Source organism: Crinia signifera, chromosome 1 (assembly GCF_055691185.1).
Source record: "Crinia signifera chromosome 1, ASM5569118v1, whole genome shotgun sequence".
NCBI classification, from domain to species: Eukaryota; Metazoa; Chordata; class Amphibia; order Anura; family Myobatrachidae; genus Crinia; species Crinia signifera.
In genome coordinates this window covers 11547092-11565967 of record NC_139217.1, presented here as the reverse complement: position 1 = coordinate 11565967, position 18876 = coordinate 11547092, and the positions used below count along the sequence as shown (strand labels likewise).

The window sequence follows — 18876 nt, the reverse complement described above, 5'->3', positions numbered from 1 at the left end:
AAACAGAAGACCAGCACTATATAAATTTGGTGATGATATTACCAATAAAAAATAAATATTATGCAATATGTTAAAGTATTCCTACCGGTTCTGCTGTCTTGTTTAACCCCTTGAGAGGTTTCTCCTGCCCCAGCAAAACCCACCACAGAAAGCTAGAAGCCGTCCCCCCCCCTCGCCTCCGCTACGGCGTTATTACGCCAGAGCTTCCTTGCTGCCTCTCTCCCCCCTGCCTAAGCCGCCTGTCACATTTAGCAGTGATGTCAGCGGCAGGCTGGGGGATGTTCGTGGCTCAGGAGGACCCGGGTGCCTGAGCGCTTCCAAGTCCCCACGAGCCGAGCCGACCGTACCCAACCCTGCCGCCGACGTCACTGTAAAATAAGTGATGGGCTGGTGGTCATGGCAGGGGAGCTCCGGCGCACCGATCGCCAGAGCAAAGGTGACGGGGGGACGACGACTGGGGGGATCTGGGGGGAGTGTGTGTGCTCCAGAGGTGCTGCGCCAGTAGTGCCCGCCTGGACACCACTGGTGCACACCTATTCTATATTATTGGTATGCCCGTAAATTTTCCGGGACAGCCCGCTGCGGCAGCGCAAAAATTTCCGGGCATACCACTCAAGGGGTTAAGGCCGCTCAATGCCCCAATAATGGAAAAAGACAAGGAAAAAAACACAAAACTGTGCAGAGTTGGAATACTCTTGAAATAACATGGATTTACAGTATACAACAATAATATAATAAGCTGTACAACTAATAGGTGGCCACTATTATAAGATCATAACGCAATCACAGTAAAATACAAATAAATAAAACAACCTTTAAACATATACTGTATGTCAATTATGGTTAGGTAAAGAGCCCTTCAAGCAGATGGTTAATAGCGTCTCTATATGGTAATTGGTGCTAAGAACATAATCTATAGTAAGTATCTTATGATTAGTTGCTTTTAGGAAAAGTTATAGGCAGTTCTGTGGGCGCATAGGGATATCAAGGGATATCAACTTTATCCTCTAAATAGCTTGTTAAAAGTAAGTAGGTTAAGCATACCTCCCAACTTTCCGGCTGCAGAAATAGGGACACTCGCGCGACGAAGCCGAATCCAAAAGGGGGTGTGGCTTATGCAAATGAGGGGCGTGGCTTATGCAAATGAGCCGTGTCCCCGTTTTCGGCCGCGAATAGACGCTGTGCGCATGCGCACAGCGTCTATTCTGTCAAATTGGGGGGGCTCCGAACTGCCCCCCCCCCCCCGCAGCGGGACACCTCCGGCCGCGGGTGGGACAGCGGGAAAGGACCCGGTAATCGGGACTGTCCCGCTGAAATCGGGATTGTTGGGAGGTATGGGTTAAGCCTTGTGGTTACCTTGCTGTATGTTCATTTTGAAGTCATGTCTGAAGGTTTTTAGGGATAGGGGAAGGGGGATAAATCCGCACAAGCTGGTGCTACAGCACCAAAGTTACCCCAAACAAGACATTATCAATTGTAGATCTCAGAGGGGGTGCAGCCAAAGACAATAATTTTAACGACAGAAAAGAGGACAGAGAAGAATGTCTTTTTTGTTGGCGCACAAAAAGAGGTTTTTAGAAGAATGTATGAGTTAAAAAGTTTTTCTTTATTAGAATATATTTAAAATAAAACTGTCCAGTATGTGAAATATTCCATGTACATATATATGTGTGAAAACCCTTTCTTAATTTTATAGGTTTTAAATAATAAATTGCACTTCAAATGTGATCTGTGTCCTTTTATGTGATATGTTAGGTCCTTATATACTAGGGAGTTTTTATGCTTATTCTGTAAGGACGTTAATACGTTATTCCTTAACTGTATTTATTAAAAATTATTATTTACAGTTTTACTCCCTTTGTGATGCTATTCTTAGGTTGTTCTGTTATTGACTGATTTATGCGAGTTTAGTGCTCACGAATGAATCACTTGATCTTTTACTGCTACACACCACTTGTTCCTGGCTTTAGTGTGCACACATATATATGTACATGGAATATTTCACATACTGGACAGTTTTATTTTAAATATATTCTAATAAAGAAAAAATTTTAACTCATACATTCTTCTAAAAACCTCTTTTTGTGCGCCAACAAAAAAGACATTCTTCTCTGTCCTCTTTTCTGAAGTCATGTCTGGCCAGACAGAGAATAAAAAGGTACCTTACAACCTTAGAAGATAGAGATGTCCTCTTGTGCCTCCCAGTTGCTGACGCTGAATGTCTTTAGGGCAACTTTATGAACCACCAGTAAAATTGACTTTCTGCAGGGTACAGAATAGGATCCTGGAATGCATATAAGAGATGGATGCCTGTGTCTCTTGTGTCCCTTACGCATTTCTCCGCCTGCTGTTAGCCTCAGCGGCTTCTTCAGAAAGAGATTTTGTACAGTGCAATGCTTGGCCCAGGTTTCAGCTACAGCCTGTAAGTCTGGCCAACCCCTGAACTTCCTGTGGATTACCATCACCCAGATAAGTCAGGGGTTGTGTGCACTTATTATCTTTTTCAGTGTCATCTTGTGCATTGTAGCATCCGTGCTCTAGTGATATATTTTGCCACGTTCCCATCTTGTGTATGGTTACACCTGGTATTTTGTAAGACCTGGTGGCATCGGGGTTGGAGCCGGCATAACCAGCTCCTTTGAACGCGGACTGTTAAAGGTGAATCCTAGCACTGCCCGTGTTTGCCAACCATGGGTATAGGGTTCTGGTTTGATGGTACCTCCCACATGGCCTGCCAGTGAGGGCGAGAGGGGGGGGAGAGTATTCAATAAAAGGATATCAGGATATTAGTGTAGCATGTATTTTGGCACAGGATATTCAAATTAGACAGTTATGCAAACTGCTGTTATTTGAGGACACAGATTTTCTTTATTGCCTGCAGTGGGGTACAATGTCCAGTAGGGGGAGTCCAGGTATCACAGCTGGGGGCTCACATGTAGAGATGCTGAGCACAATATAAATATAAATATAAAGGACACTGAGTGAATATCACAGTCAAAGTCAGCACTTTCTAAAAATGACAGGACTTGCAATGTCACATAAATTAAGTGGTGGGTCAACTTAGTCCTCTAATAAGGTGCTGGAAGTTCTACTAGGCTGGTGTTTGCTGTATAATAAGTGTGCAGTGGGCTGCAGGGTATGTAGTCCCTCTTAAGTCTCTCAGGTGATGCTGAGGACCACTGCACTGTTGGGGTATAACCAGCAGGCAGGGACCAGGGGCAATAGGCAAATAGATAGCCCCCAAGTTGTAGATGCTATGAGAGGTGCCATTGGCAAGATAGCCACCGCATCCAGTGAACTGCAGGAGGCACCTAGAGGTGTTGCACAATCCTTGGGTACAGATGCATGGGGAATCTTGCAAAGCATCAAGGGCAGGTAAGCAGAGGTAGCGGGTAAGGTTAGAGTCACCAGGCTTACTGTTTTGTGGTCCTGGCATGATCACAGCTCCTCCGGCCATCTGGAGCCCTGGAAAAGTGCGGCTGGGGGTCTCTTTCTTGGTTAAGCCACATCCCTTCTGCATACCTCCCAACTTTTAGTTAAGCCGAGGAGGGACACAGGCAGACGTGGCTTGCGGGAGGGGCCTATAATTGCTTCATCCTGCAAGTCCACGTCCCTGTTTTACGCTGTGGGGCTTGGTCCAGAGAGTCTCGCCAAGCCCCAAGCACCTCTGGCTGTGGGAATAGATGCTGTGCGCATGCTACTTACTGCTGGCCAGCAACTAAGGGGGGACTCCCACTGAAACCGGGACGCTCCCACAGTTATCGGGACGGTTGGGAGGTATGCTTCCGTGGGATATCATCCTTAGACTAATAGACAGACAAAATGAGTGAATCAGTCCTTGGAGCAGTTTTTTTCAAAGTGCCATAATGATTGGGTTGAAAATTTACCCATGGCTGAATTTGCATATAACAATTAATGTTATTCAGCGAGTAAAATTTCCCCTTTCATTTCTGTTTATGGATATAATCCCAGTGCAAATTCATTTGAACCTGTCCTGTCGGATTTAGATGCTCCTGCTCTGGTGTCACAGAGGAGAAGGTTCTGGAAGGTTTGGAGTGCAGCCCTTTCTGCTTCTGCTAGCTCCAAGAGACTCTGATCATCGCAGAAAGCCGTGTAGGTTTAAAACAGGAAATTTGTTATGGTTATCCGTGAAAAACATCAAGTTTTGCCGACTCACACAGAAACTGGAGCCCTGGTCTATTGGACCTTTTCAGTTCATCAAGCAAATTAACCTGGTTGCATTCTGTCTCCTTCTCCCTAAAACCCTCAAAATGAACAATGCTTTTCACTGTTCTTTCCAAAAGCTTGCAGTCCACCTGCAGGGTTCTGGTATCTTTCAGTTTAGGAGACCGTCTCAGGGGCGGATTGGGAAATCAAACCAGCCCGGGAAATATCTCGCTGCAGCCCTAAACCGGGGGGGGGGGGGGGGGGGGCGTCAATGTTGTGCGCTGCAGGAGCGCCCAAATTTTTTGGGGGCGTGGCCTATTGGTGTGGGCGTGGCCTATTTCACCATGCCCCATTTTTGCATATACATATACATTATACATATGCCGCACACCGTGATGCCCATTATACATATGCCGCACACCCTGATGCCATTATACATATGCCGCACACCGTGATGCCCATTATACATATGCCGCACACCCTGATGCCCATTATACATATGCTACACACCGTGATGCCCATTATACATATGCCGCACACCGTGATGCACATTATACATATGCCACACACCCTGATGCCCATTATACATATGCCACACACCCTGATGCCCATTATACATATACCACACAGTGTGATGCTCCATTATACATATGCCGCACACCGTGATGCCCATTATACATATGCCACACACCCTGATGCCCATTATACATATGCCACACACCCTGATGCCCATTATACATATACCACACAGTGTGATGCTCCATTATACATATGCCGCACACCGTGATGCCCATTATACATATGCCACACACCGTGATGCCCATTATACATATGCTGCACACCGTGATGCCCATTATACATATGCCGCACACCGTGATGCCCATTATACATATGCCGCACACCGTGATGCCCATTATACATATGCCGCACACCGTGATGCCCATTATACATATGCCGCACACCGTGATGCCCATTATACATATGCCACACCGTGATACTCCATTATACATATGCCACACACCGTGATGCCCATTATACATATGTCACACCGTGATGCTCCATTATACATATGCCGCACACCCTGATGCCCATTATACATATGCCGCACACCGTTATGCCCATTATACATATGCCGCACACCGTGATGCCCATTATACATATGCCGCACACCCTGATGCCATTATACATATGCCGCACACCGTGATGCCCATTATACATATGCCGCACACCCTGATGCCCATTATACATATGCCACACCGTGATACTCCCTTATACATATGCCACACACCGTGATGCCCATTATACATATGTCACACACCGTGATGCTCCATTATACATATGCCGCACACCCTGATGCCATTATACATATGCCGCACACCGTGATGCCCATTATACATATGCCACACACCGTGATGCCCATTATACATATGCCACACATCCTGATGCCATTATACATATGCCGCACACCGTGATGCTCCATTATACATATGCTGCTCACCGTGATGCCCATTATACATATGTCACACACCGTGATGCTCCATTATAATATGCCGCACACCCTGATGCCATTATACATATGCCGCACACCGTGATGCCCATTATACATATGCCGCACACTGTGATGCCCATTATACATATGCCACACCGTGATACTCCATTATACATATGCCACACACCGTGATGCCCATTATACATATGTCACACACCGTGATGCTCCATTATACATATGCTGCTCACCGTGATGCCCATTATACATATGTCACACACCGTGATGCTCCATTATACATATGCCGCACACCGTGATGCCCATTATACATATGCCGCACACTGTGATGCCCATTATACATATGCCACACCGTGATACTCCATTATACATATGCCACACACCGTGATGCCCATTATACATATGTCACACACCGTGATGCTCCATTATACATATGCTGCTCACCGTGATGCCCATTATACATATGTCACACACCGTGATGCTCCATTATACATATGCCACACACCGTGATGCCCATTATACATATGCCACACACCCTGATGCCCATTATACATATGCCACACACCCTGATGCCCATTATACATATACCACACAGTGTGATGCTCCATTATACATATGCCGCACACCGTGATGCCCATTATACATATGCCACACACCGTGATGCCCATTATACATATGCCACACACCGTGATGCCCATTATACATATGCCACACACCGTGATGCTCCATTATACATATGCCGCACACCGTGATGCCCATTATACATATGCCGCACACCGTGATGCCCATTATACATATGCCACACACCGTGATGCCCATTATACATATGCCACACACCGTGATGCCCATTATACATATGCCGCACACCGTGATGCCCCTTATACATATACCGCACACTCTGATTCCCATTATACATATGCCGCACACCGTGATGCCCATTATACATATGCCACACACCGTGATGGGTTGCCAGCCAATAGCAGCACACATTTACATGCCAACCCCCCCCCTCCCTGCACATATGAACATGTCACCCCCCCCCCACACACACACACACACACATATTAACATGTTACACAGTACACACACCCCTCCCAAGCACATTAACATATAATGCCCATCCCCAGCCCACATTACATACCTGGCTGGCTTGCTGTAGAACTGCTCCTGGCTCTGCCCATGCCTGGCTGGCTCTTCCAGTGTATGGCTGTGGCTGCCAGGCTGCTGCTGCTGCTATAGGGTGGATAGTAGAAGGGTGGGCGGCGCTGCACACTACTCATTAATTCTGCCGCCCATCCTGTTTTGAAAACTTGCGCTTCCTGCTGGGGAGGGATCAATTCAACAGCATCGCTGATGCTCAGAGGGGCCGCGGGAGCTGCTGCGTGCGGCCGCGCATGCGCACCAGCGCTCCCGCGGCCATCTTAGTTGTGGGCACGGGATGCACGGGATGAGGCCGGCCGCAGCCATCTTAGTTGTGGGCAAAAGTGCTGTGGCCGCGGCCGCTAACCGTGGGGATAGCGGTCGGGTGGTCCGCGGCCCAGCCAGGGGGGACGAGCGGCCGCTACATGGCTGAAATGGGCCGGCCCACCGGGAAATAGCCCGGTTTCCCGGTGGGCCAATCCGCCCATGGACCGTCTCCACTGATGGTTCAAGGACAAAAAGAATTTGTAGTTGAGAGAATCATAGACTCCAGATTCATTCATAAACAATTACATTTCTTGGTTCATAGGAAAAGCTATGGCCTTGAAGACAAAATGTGGGATCCGAAGGGAGCATTTTGATTAAGGAGTTTCTTGGGAAGCATTGATCCAGGGGTTATTTAATCCCCCATAAAGGGGAGGAGTAAATGTCAGCAATAATACTGCCAGTACCTCAGTAGTCACCACATCTCAGCAGTTACCTGGTAATCAGATGAAAGCGTCTGATACACTTACTGAGCAAAGACTTCCGGATGCTGCTAGGTAACTCAGACGCCAGAAGATGGCATTGCCTGTTTCCACAGGAAGATCTGTTATGTGAAGTCACTCATCTGTTAGATACACCTCCGGGTCTTAGTGGTTGGTGGATGGTCCTTTATATTCTCACGCGACCGTCGCTGAGATGCCAGTTATAGCTTATCCCTGTGCATGTTGCTACTCCTGGTCCTCACCTTGTGGTGTCAGTTGTGATCCTGTGGCACCTGCATCTCGATCTGATCTATCTACTGGTCCAGCCAGAGTCTGTGAGGTGCGACGTTATCCCCTGTGGTTTAGTACTCATGCGCACTTGTGCAAACCTTTCCATTGTATTATTGTGTGCTGGTTTTCGGTTGGTACTTCAGCTATTTATATTCTCCAGCCGGTTTCACACCTCCGGTAATTATATGCTGTTAGCTAGTTGTGCCTCACCTTGACCTGCACTCTATCACTCTTATTTTACATATTGGTTTTTTGGTTGTGCCTGTTATCATTTGTGGTTCTGTTTAGCTTTAGCCTTTCCTGTTGGTCCCCTTCTCTGGTGTTCCTTTACCTTGCCCATCCCCCAATAGTAGCCTTCTCTTTTATAAGACCGGGGGGCATCTTGGTACAGGTTGGACCTAATTCACCTGGGAAAGGTAAAGGTGAAGCTTTAGTTTGCAGGAGGCTAACAGGCAGCGTGGCAAGCGTAACAATTTCTACTGTAGAGGTTCAGTAGTGCATCAGTGCTGCGGACAACAGAGATCTCATCAGGCATGCCGAGGGTTCAAGAAGGAGGGAGCAGTCCTGCTTATTTGGTCAGTCTAATATCTGATGGCAGCCCTGGCCTTAACTAGACCCCACAATCAAAAATATAGTTTATGCTGTTTGTAGTGTTTAGGTATTTTGCACTGCTCACCATGAATAAGAATAATTGGAATACATTAACTCATACTGATACTACTCTATATAAATATTCTCATTGTGAAAAGCACACGGCTACCGGACCGAGGGGTAGATTTATTAAGCTCAGTTAAGTGATCAAGTGTCTGGTTTTTATCACTGGCCAATCAGCTTCTACCTGTCTTTTTTCAACCCAAGCCTGTAACGTCACAGTTAGGATCTGATTGGCCAGTTATAAAAACCAGACCCTTGATCACTTAACTGAGCTTAATAAATCTACCCCTCAGATCTCCATAAGGGAAGTTAAATGTTGTCTCTCATTATAGGTAAAGTGGAGGAAGACAAAAAGCGAAGTCAGCAGGAGGAAGAGCGGAGGAGAAATGAACAGATCGCCCGGGAGAGACAGATTCAGGAAGAGATTGCCCGGGAGAGACGGATTCAGGAACAGATCGCACGAGAAAATAAGGCTCTACAAGTAAATCTGGGCAATACCCTAGAGAGGCTCCAGGCGATCAACGAGCAAGGAATTACAGAGCAGCAGCAATCACACTTTGTACAACGCCTGCTGGAAAATGACGCTCCTTCTCTGCACAACACTGAGGTAACCAATCTCTCCGGTAGATGTCATGTGAGGGTACCGGGGTCCTCATGCCTACTGTCTGCTCAGGTCAGCAGCAGCCAGTGGCCACCGGAAAACATGAGGGAGGGGTTGCGCCGATGCACTGAGGAAGTGGTGTGTGTTTTTTTTATGTGTCCGCGCACCATTCATCAACTTCTATATATCAGCACATCTTCATGTTGGGGGGTCAGGGAGCAGGGAGCTTTCTCCCTTCTTACCTCCTGCTGCAACCCGCCAGACGGTATGCCCGGCGTCGGGGCTGCTTGGGCGCGGAGCCTGGGGTATGGCAGGAACGGAAGCAGGAGCTGTTTCCCTGCCTCCTGCTGCAGCCCGACACACCGCACGTAGGTGGGCAGTCTTGCCCATGGACGGGAGAAAAAGGTCCATGGGAGGAGCTGCATGCAGTCGGGCATGCGCGCAGCCCTCCCGTTGCCATATTTTTGGTAGAATAAAAATGGGCAGCGGCTGTGTTTGTATTTAAAGGCGCAGGAAGTCCGGCGGGCCATATAAATGTCCTCAGCGGGCCGCATGTGGCCCACGGGCCGTCGTTTGAGGACCCCTGCCCTAATACATTATACAAATGAACATAAGGGGCGTACCTGGGTGGTGAATGTCTTACCTGTACAAATCTGGAAATCCCAAGGGTTAGCTGGACCCTGTAACCCCTATCCCTAATTTTAGGAGTACAAGATGCCATATTCAGTGCATATATATTCAGAAACACTTTACCAACTATATAAAAATCCCCACACATTAGTATATATATGGATCTATGAATGTTTGTGTGTATGTATGTTCCATCAAAAAAGGGTCTGTCCTTTACACATCAGGGAAGCAACATATGGCAAACTTGCATAACATAGAGGGGGTAGAGGACATTCATTGGGTCCAGATCAGGTTCACAGCCACTACCACCCGCATTCCCAAAACTGCCGGGGTCCCGGGACCAAAAAAAGGGGTCCAGCCACTACAAGGTGGGTCAGGGATGCCAAACATAGTATGACAGAGTTGCATTACATAAAGGGGGTAGAGATGGCATGGCGAGCGGTTAAGAAGGATAAAATGTAAGTAATGCTAATTGCACTATATATATATTGTAAAGATACAGTGAAACGCGTTGAGAGGGGACGGTGAAACGCGTTGATGGTACTAGCGCGGAGTGGATGCCCCCAGATAAAGTTCTGTTTACACATTCGACACTATGTGTCCGTTTCCTGCAGTTTGTCCAGTTCCTCTTTTTCTTTATAGAGTGGCAGCTCCTCTCCTGTTGATTCCTGTTCCAGGGAATCTCTATATGAAGATCTGGAAAAAAAGTGAGATGGGCGCCTTCTGGTGCAGTACGTTGGTATTTACTCGGATCCCTCCACCTTTAGTGAACAAGTCACCCCTAATGTGTATAGGTGTACTGTAATTAGTGGTCTCCAACCACTGTTTTATGAGTTTATTCAATAGATGCCTCTGGGTGTCTGGTAGCCTCGATCTTTCTCAGCCCCACGCTCTTTCTCTCAAAACACCACAGGTTGTAGGAATAGAAAAAGGAATAGAATAGTGTAATATTGCTAAAACGATTTATTAATAATACAAACAAGACAAATTTGCCCGTACAATGTAAAAAAGTTTAAGAGCTTATCTGATGCATTGATGAGGTCAGTTAGTCATCGCATAGGTAAGAGTCCCCTCTCAACGCGTTTCATCCCCCGCCACAAAGGCTTGGACTTCCTCAGGAGAAGTATTGTGGGTAACATTTCTGGATTTACTATGCAAGTAGGTATGCATTAGCTTCCCGATGTCCCTGTTGCCCAGCATCTAGTGGAGACTGCCAGCCCATGCAGTCAGAAGACACAATAGGCCTAATTCAGACCTGAATGCAAAGCTGCTCCTTTTTGGAGCTGAGCGATCAGGGGTACGCCACCTTGCCAGAGTGATATCCTGCCAGTAGATAAGGCACACTTTTTCTTCAAACTAATTGGTTTTGACAGGTCCACGCCCCTTTTATACAGTTTGATATCAAACGTGATAGCCCCGTATCACGTTTGATATGAAAGTTGTATAAATAATATTAACCCCCGTATTAAAATATAATTGGTTTGATACTGTAACTTCATACACTGATATTGACTATGTCAAATAACACCACAGCTGTATAAATTAATTTATAAAGATCGCTTAATTAATCTTAACCAGCTGGAAGAATTTCTAAACATAATGCTAAAAAGATGTTAGAAAAATACGGTATACAACAGATATATAATTCGTAGAACTGTAGATCTTGTTTTATATCAAATTTGATTTGTGTAGGATGTCGCGCAACGCTGATCATCAAAACAGCCAGCTGAAAGCCTGGTATTATAACGTATTAAAGCCGGGTAGTTTTTGCGGCATTGATAAATATTATAAAGCCTTGAAAAATAAATTTAAAAGATCCGATGTGAGAAAATGGTTACAAGAGCAAGACGCGTACACATTGCACAAACCGGCTAGAAAAAACTATAAAAGGAATATGATATGTGTATCCGATATAAATCAACAGTGGCAATGTGATTTGGTATCGCTCATAGATCTGGCAAAGCACAACGACGGCGTAAAATATATATTAACCGTCATCGATATATTCAGTAAGAGGGCCTGGGCTGAAAGTCTGACTGCTAAGAGCGCGACGACTGTCGCTAAGGCTTTTGAAAAATTATTCCAACAGGGGGACGTACCGAGGAAACTACAAACCGATAACGGTAAAGAGTTTCTAAACAAAGTCCTAAAAAAGTTGTTAGAAAAATACGGTATACAACATTTCACAACCAATAATGATGTGAAAGCAGCCGTTATAGAACGCTTCAATAGGACTTTAAAAACACGAATGTGGCGATATTTCACGGCGAATAATACATACCGATATATAGACGTTTTACAAGCGTTCATTACCAGTTATAATAATACATACCATAGAACGATTAAGCGAGCGCCGAATGAGGTGGATGGCTCTAATGCGCTGGATGTCTTCAAGACGATATATGGCGATTACTTTAGAAGCAAGAAAACAAAGTCTTGTTTAGCGGTCGGGGACCACGTTCGTATCTCAAAATATAAGGATATATTTCAGAAAGGTTACGAACAGAGTTTTTCTGAGGAAATATTTGTAATACGCGGCGTGAACACTAAAGGGCTTAAGCCGCTTTACACGTTGGAGGATCTCTACGGGGAAGCTATAACGGGTAGTTTTTACCCCGAAGAACTTCAAAGTATACCGAAAAACTATAATAGGATTTACAAAGTGGAGAAGATTTTAAAAAATAAGACGGTTAGAGGGAGGAAATACGTATTAGTCAAGTGGCGCGGATACCCCACAAAATTTAACAGTTGGGTCGCTGCATCGGAGATAAAAGATATATAAACAAAGAGGAAGATGGATGACAAACCCTTCTACATAACATTGCCGAGTAACGCCTCAGCCGATACATTTCCACAAAATAAGATTTCTGACTATACCACAAAGCTAGCAAGGCCGATAGACTTAAGTGGAGATTGGGAAGTAGCTCTTACAGAAATACAATACCCACACACCTGGAATACACTCGATGTGCGTGATTGTGTGTTGAAAATAACAAAGTGGGATGGGACGAGCGGTACAGTAACGAAGGTTTGCGTTAAACCGGGGTTTTATGAAACTATCGAGGCGTTACTGGATTTTTTCAACGCTGAAATTGGCCGATATAAACTGGAAGGTTTAAAACTATGGTACGATCCGCTTGAACGAGACATATTCATCGACAATAAGGCGATGTACAACATCTCAGCCGGTCCTAAATTGTCGAGAATACTGGGGTTATACCCGAAAACTAAGTTTTTAAAACCGTGCGCCGACATCAGCGGAGAACAATATACGCTCTTCGTGTACACAGATATTATCGAACATCAGAGGGTCGGTGATAGTTATGTTCCGTTGTTGCGCACCGTTGAAATAAAGGGCCGTAACAACGAGATGGTCACTATACGGTATGAGAAGCCCGATTATGTTCCGTTGTGCAAAACGCATTTTGACACTATAGCCATAGAGATAAAGAATGATCAGAACGAAAACATGTCATTCAAGTTTGGGAAAGCGAACGTGAAACTACATTTCAGACGTCGCAAATCCGAATTTTATTAAAGACAATGGTAGCCGTTAAAAATTATGGTGACCCGGGGCTCTACGCGCAATATTATAAAACACACATGTGTTTGATAAAAATAATGTGTAATACAAAATTGTTTGTGTAACTTGTAACTAATGTTGTGATTGAAATGCTGTATGTACATTGCTTATGGTTACTTTCTATTAAAAAATCTTGCTTATTGAACTTTATATCGCGTGATTGCGTATTTTTGCAGACAAACTGATTAGAATCAAAGAACAAAACAGTATTTTATAAATCATAATCATATTTTATTGGTACAGACAAAATGTATTTACAGCAAAATAATCACGAATAACACGATAAACTTTACATTTAAAACAATACACTAAATATACATGATACAATACAAATTAAACGTCATCGTACAAATTAAACACACAAAAATACATTGTATAAAAACATTATAAATTAGTTACATGTTAAAGGTTCAACCACTGCGAATCCTGAAACAGATTTACGGATCTTTTCCTCGGTAGTAAGTAGCCGTGTGGCGTTGTTAGCCCGGGGGAATTTAAAACATTTATACAACTTTTTTTAATGTTGTGTATTGGGGAGGCTATATTTACATTGCCAATTTCATCATCGTAGATTTCAGCTTTTAAGCGATCTAACTGTAATCTGTTTGATGCATTACCAACTAGAGTGGATGGGATATTCAACTCAGCCATAGCGCGCATAAATTCAATCCAGCCGTTAGGCATTTTATGACTTGTCACGCTGTGATTTTGCGTGACACCCCTTATCAAGTCTAACACATTGGATCCTGGCACTGTGACGCCTTTATACATAAACACACCCTTGCTGTCCCAATTCGCAATGTCTTTAGAGCGAACCATTTTACTCATTAGTATTTCACAGTTCTTTTTATACCGCGCATTAACACTGTTCAAGACATCGTGGTAAACAGCGTCGGTAGCCTCGTCTTGTGTAGGATTAGTTGTATCCTCAACAGCATTTGCACCGGGTGATAAAAGCGTTAAAGTTGACATTTCTCTATCAGTTTGTTTACTCAACACCAGGTATCTCTGTAACACAGCTGTGTAGCGTTTTGCTTTTTCATACTCTGATAAAGCATTATTATGTAGTATACTTATGATCTCAGCATCTAGGCTTTGCGTGGCTGTTTTGCGTATATCATCGCTGATTGGTTTGTTGTTTAAACGGTCTATCTGTTGCTGGGGTACCAGATACATTTTCTCAGCGTATTCCATCACCGATTAGACAGTAGTCCTGTAATTAATGGAATAGCAAATCCTAGCAACGATCCGATAAACCCACCCGACTGTTTCACCAACCTCTTCTTTTTCCCAATGGCGCATTTCTTATTACAAAGCGATTTTATAAGGTTCCTCTTCTTTTTAAGGTAGTTCAACTGACGCTGTGACAGGGGTATTTTACCTTTAAGCGTATTGAGAGCAATCTCACATATGGCTGTCACCAAATCGTTTGAAGCGTTGGATAATATAGCGTTTCTTTGGGCCGGTTTGGCTTTAATGAGGGTTTTTAAAAGGGCCCAATTACGCCTTATCCTGGTCGACATGTTCACAGCTGTTAGAAGTGATAATGAATGACTATAGGATGCGCGGTTATAGCTATTTAGAACCCCGCTTCTTAACAACATAAGCTACTGGTGTGTCGGGCGGAAATAAACCGCTTCGTAAACGATAATCATCAAGGGCATTGTTTCTTAAATCAACCAGTAAATAACCGTATGGTGGCTCCGTAGCGGACTCATAGGCTTCAAGAAAAAAAACGATATTTTGATGGGTACATTTGTCTAGCCAGAATGCTAACCTGCATTTTATCCCGGGGGTTTTTAAACAGGACCATATATTTTGTGTTTAAATGTATAGTCCTGCTCTTTCTACCTTGACAAAATATGTTTTGCACAAGGTACATGATACTGAGATTACGATGGTGCACATACTTTGTGAACGCTTTCTCAACCTCAGAATTATTACTCGCTGCATCCATCAAGTCATCTATCACTGTTAAATTAACCTTATCAGGGGGAAAAAGCTGGTCGTCGCTAAATGACTCCGGCAACCCCTCTATAAAACGCATACCGGGGTGAGCACTCAGAAGTTGGTCATATATTGGTTGCCAACAGGTGTAAAACCAAACAATATTATCAGGTACATGCGTCATATGTGTGGATGCGTGTTGTATTAGCGTTTTCACAAAATAACTTTTCCCCGAATTGGAGGGCCCAGCTAAAATACAGGAGAAGGGGTGTTGAAAACGGATGTCCATCTTAATAACCAAACGGTAGGGTTGTAAAATTATCCGTGAGGTTGCGTTTAGTGTAAACGCACTTTTGCGTTTTCTGCAGCATACGGGTTTCAATCTGCCAGTACTTTTTCACACGTACTATACCGGGCTGCCTGGTCACAATTTTTTTCTGATCCTCGCCTTTGGGGTTTAAAGGATAATCTAAGACCAGTTCTTTCAGACTGTCAAAGTTAACGTGCTGCTCATTACAAACATTCAACGTTATACCTTTGACCTTGAGGCTCGTCTTGCCGTTGCTTAGTCGATAGCCGTATGACTTGGGGCCAGCTGAAACAAACTCTGTTATATGCGCACCAGCTGGTAGTTCGCTGGTCAATTCCCCTAGATAATCGCCTAATGGCGGATTCCAGTCACCGGGCCTGCTGACAAAAATTACAGAATCTGTATCGTGATACAGACATCTATCTTGTAATCTATCCAATAGGTTGTACAACTCGATGCGTGCGTGCGCTGTGGTAAATGCTGCTATAAATATATTTGTAGTTGAAGCCCTGGTATAATGGTCTTTGGCGTATTTCCAGTTGACCATAACAGTTTCTGAGTCTATGAAGTCTAAAGCAGACACCTCATAGTGTGGTTGGAAGGCATATTCAAAAAGCTTATCAGGATCTGTCACTAGACAAGTATTGGGCATGTTGCTACGTTGACCAAATTTACCCCATAATGAGTTTAAAAACAATTTAGAAATTTGTCTTTTGGCGGGGTTGACATTTATGTGTTCGCGTCTTAAAGCTATGCCCTCATTTTTTTGATACGCGTCTATGTACTCTTGTTGTTTCACAGAGTCTGTACACCAATCGGGGTAACCAGAAGCCTCCTGTTTATCTCTGAGGTGTGCTTTAATGTAACCTGAAAACAAATCATCAGATCTCTCATCAAAATGCCACACCTCATAGATTTTACACACTTTGTACCCCTTTTCTATAGCAAGATTTATCTCCACTGTGCACCATGTGCCGGTTAGGGCGCGGTTTTCTGAGTCATGAACACACGGCTCACACTGTCCAGATTCGGCGCATGTGCGACACAGTGGAAACATTAACTTACCATTCATTTTAACCGGTAAAACCGGAAAGAAAAGGCCTCGCGGAGGATTAATTTTTAATTTAACAAAACCGAAATACTTTGTGACATCATCAAAGTCCTTATAAATGATGCGTGGGTGACGTATAGGATATGTTTTGGTTTTGTTGACAAATGGGTATAGGCTAGTAAAGTCAAAATAGTGTATTTTTTCATCGCACTCTGTCTTGTGATAAAGTTTTATGGCGTTAGTGCGGCCGCCATAAAGACCATCACGAGGATCCAAGGGATCAGGGATTTCCAAACCTTTCAGAAAAACCTGTAGCTCCTCATCTGCCTCCCTCATTTTCTTCCACTCACACCCCCACATCTCCCTTATCTGAAATCCACACCGTTTAAGGAATTGTATCCTCAACTGCGTCTTGTGACGCAGTTGACCGTAGGTTGTTTTAGTCAGATTGTTTTCATCATCGGCTTTGTAGCAGGCGTCACAACCGTGATAAAAACACCCCTGGAATTCAAAAGCTGTTGGCACGCCGTTAATCACGGCGTAACCGTCCAGACTGTATCTGCCGACTTTCTTCTCACCCCCTTGTAAAGCGTGTCTTATACTCACACCTTCTTTGTGTTCTATGTACATTAACCACTGTATGGCTGGTGTTGAGTAACGCTTCTGGGTCTTGTGATAGTTATCACCCGGTACAAGAGCCAATGTGTTTGCCTGTAAATATTTACAACGATACATAGCCATACAAACCGACGCTAAAGTCGTCAGTTGGAATGGATCAACGTGACGTTTAACGGCTACATCTTTTTTCTCTGCCGCTATTACAAATTCCTGTTCTGTCATGGCTATAACGGCTGATCTGAAAGCGGCGCACCCTTTTTGCAATATTCTCACATCCTCTTTACAATATCGTATTAATTCTTTTTGAAAATTAAACGACTTGTGTTTGTTTTTTTCGTACCACTCTGTAACATCAGCGGCCTCCTCAGGCATCATGTGTTGTAGGCCAAAATATTCTATTGAGGGCATGTCCCCTATGTAATTTTGGTTATCGGCTGTGTTAAAAAAATCCGGGAAATGACCTTTAACGCCATCAAATCCCATGGCCTTTGGAAATCTGCTCAATTTCATGGGGAGAAAGTTGAGAGAGTCTATAAACCTAATCTTCAGATCTTTTATTGTGATACACATTATATTTCCGCCATTAGAGATGAGGGATACTGTATACCGTTCTTTGATGATCTTGTTCAATACAAAATACGCATCATACCGCCCAGCGTTATGAGCTATGAATGTGTAATGCGCAAATTTTGGTTTCATGAATGTCTTTACAAAATCATCGATACAGCCTTTGCCCTTAAACTCCCAGGATTTCTCACCCATTATTGTGAGAGCGTAACAGTAGTTTGGTATATGTATACCTGTCTCCTGCATACATTCAAAATCATAAAAGATGTATTTGGTGGTGGGTTCTTCCGCTTTGATGGGCTGTATGTAACACAAATGATCCGCAAACCCATCAACATATGCCTTGCAAGTAGAACACTTTAGCCCCTGACACTCATGAGACCTGCGACGGTAGAGACAACACCTGTCGCAATAAACATGTTCAAGACAGGATATTTTGCGATCTAAAGCTAAGGATTTGTGCTCCTCTAAACATTCACGCGATCTGCAAAATACCCTACAAACCGAGCATCTTAATGCGGAAACCCCATCATCAGCGCACGCTTGTCTGTGACAAGCCTTACAAAAGAAAAGACAATCGTGGCTATTCCTGCGCTCAAAAGTTCGATTACAGAAGCCACAGAAATTTCTCTCGCCGAGAAACGCTGCTATATTAATCACGCCATAATAGTGTGAATCGTGATATAATACATACAGGGTATCATCGTAGTACGATACTGAAGAAAAGTAATGCCAAGAACCATTATTATGATATAATATTGTAATTTTTGTTTTTAAGTGTTTTTCAAAAACAACAACGTCGCTAAAGCTGACTGCTTTATCGATCGGTAGGTTCAAATCCTTATGAATTTGAAGCGCCCGATCGTGTATTTCAGCGTCTGTGGCATTACCTTTATCCAGAAGTTTGCAGATCGATGCCGCAAAGCACAAATAATTGTGCGTATTGTTGAAATCATACAGGTGTCTTCTGCGCCTTTCTATAATTAAGCTGTATGGAATGCGTCTAAGGCCGCGACCAGTTAGGGCCCCACCCGCTCTATTTCTAAAAACAGTGATCACAAACCTTA

General features: G+C 44.1%; 1 protein-coding gene across 3 annotated transcripts in view; it reads left to right on the top strand.

The window, feature by feature from the left end:
• Positions 1 to 18876, top strand: part of LOC146062752 (uncharacterized) — a 98223-nt gene that overhangs the window by 61861 nt on the left and 17486 nt on the right. For all 3 annotated transcript variants that reach the window (XM_083174894.1, XM_083174867.1, XM_083174808.1), the window contains one exon: positions 8835 to 9109. In XM_083174894.1, coding sequence (XP_083031020.1) covers positions 8835 to 9109 — 275 coding nt within the window. The remainder of the gene's footprint in view (positions 1 to 8834; positions 9110 to 18876) is intronic.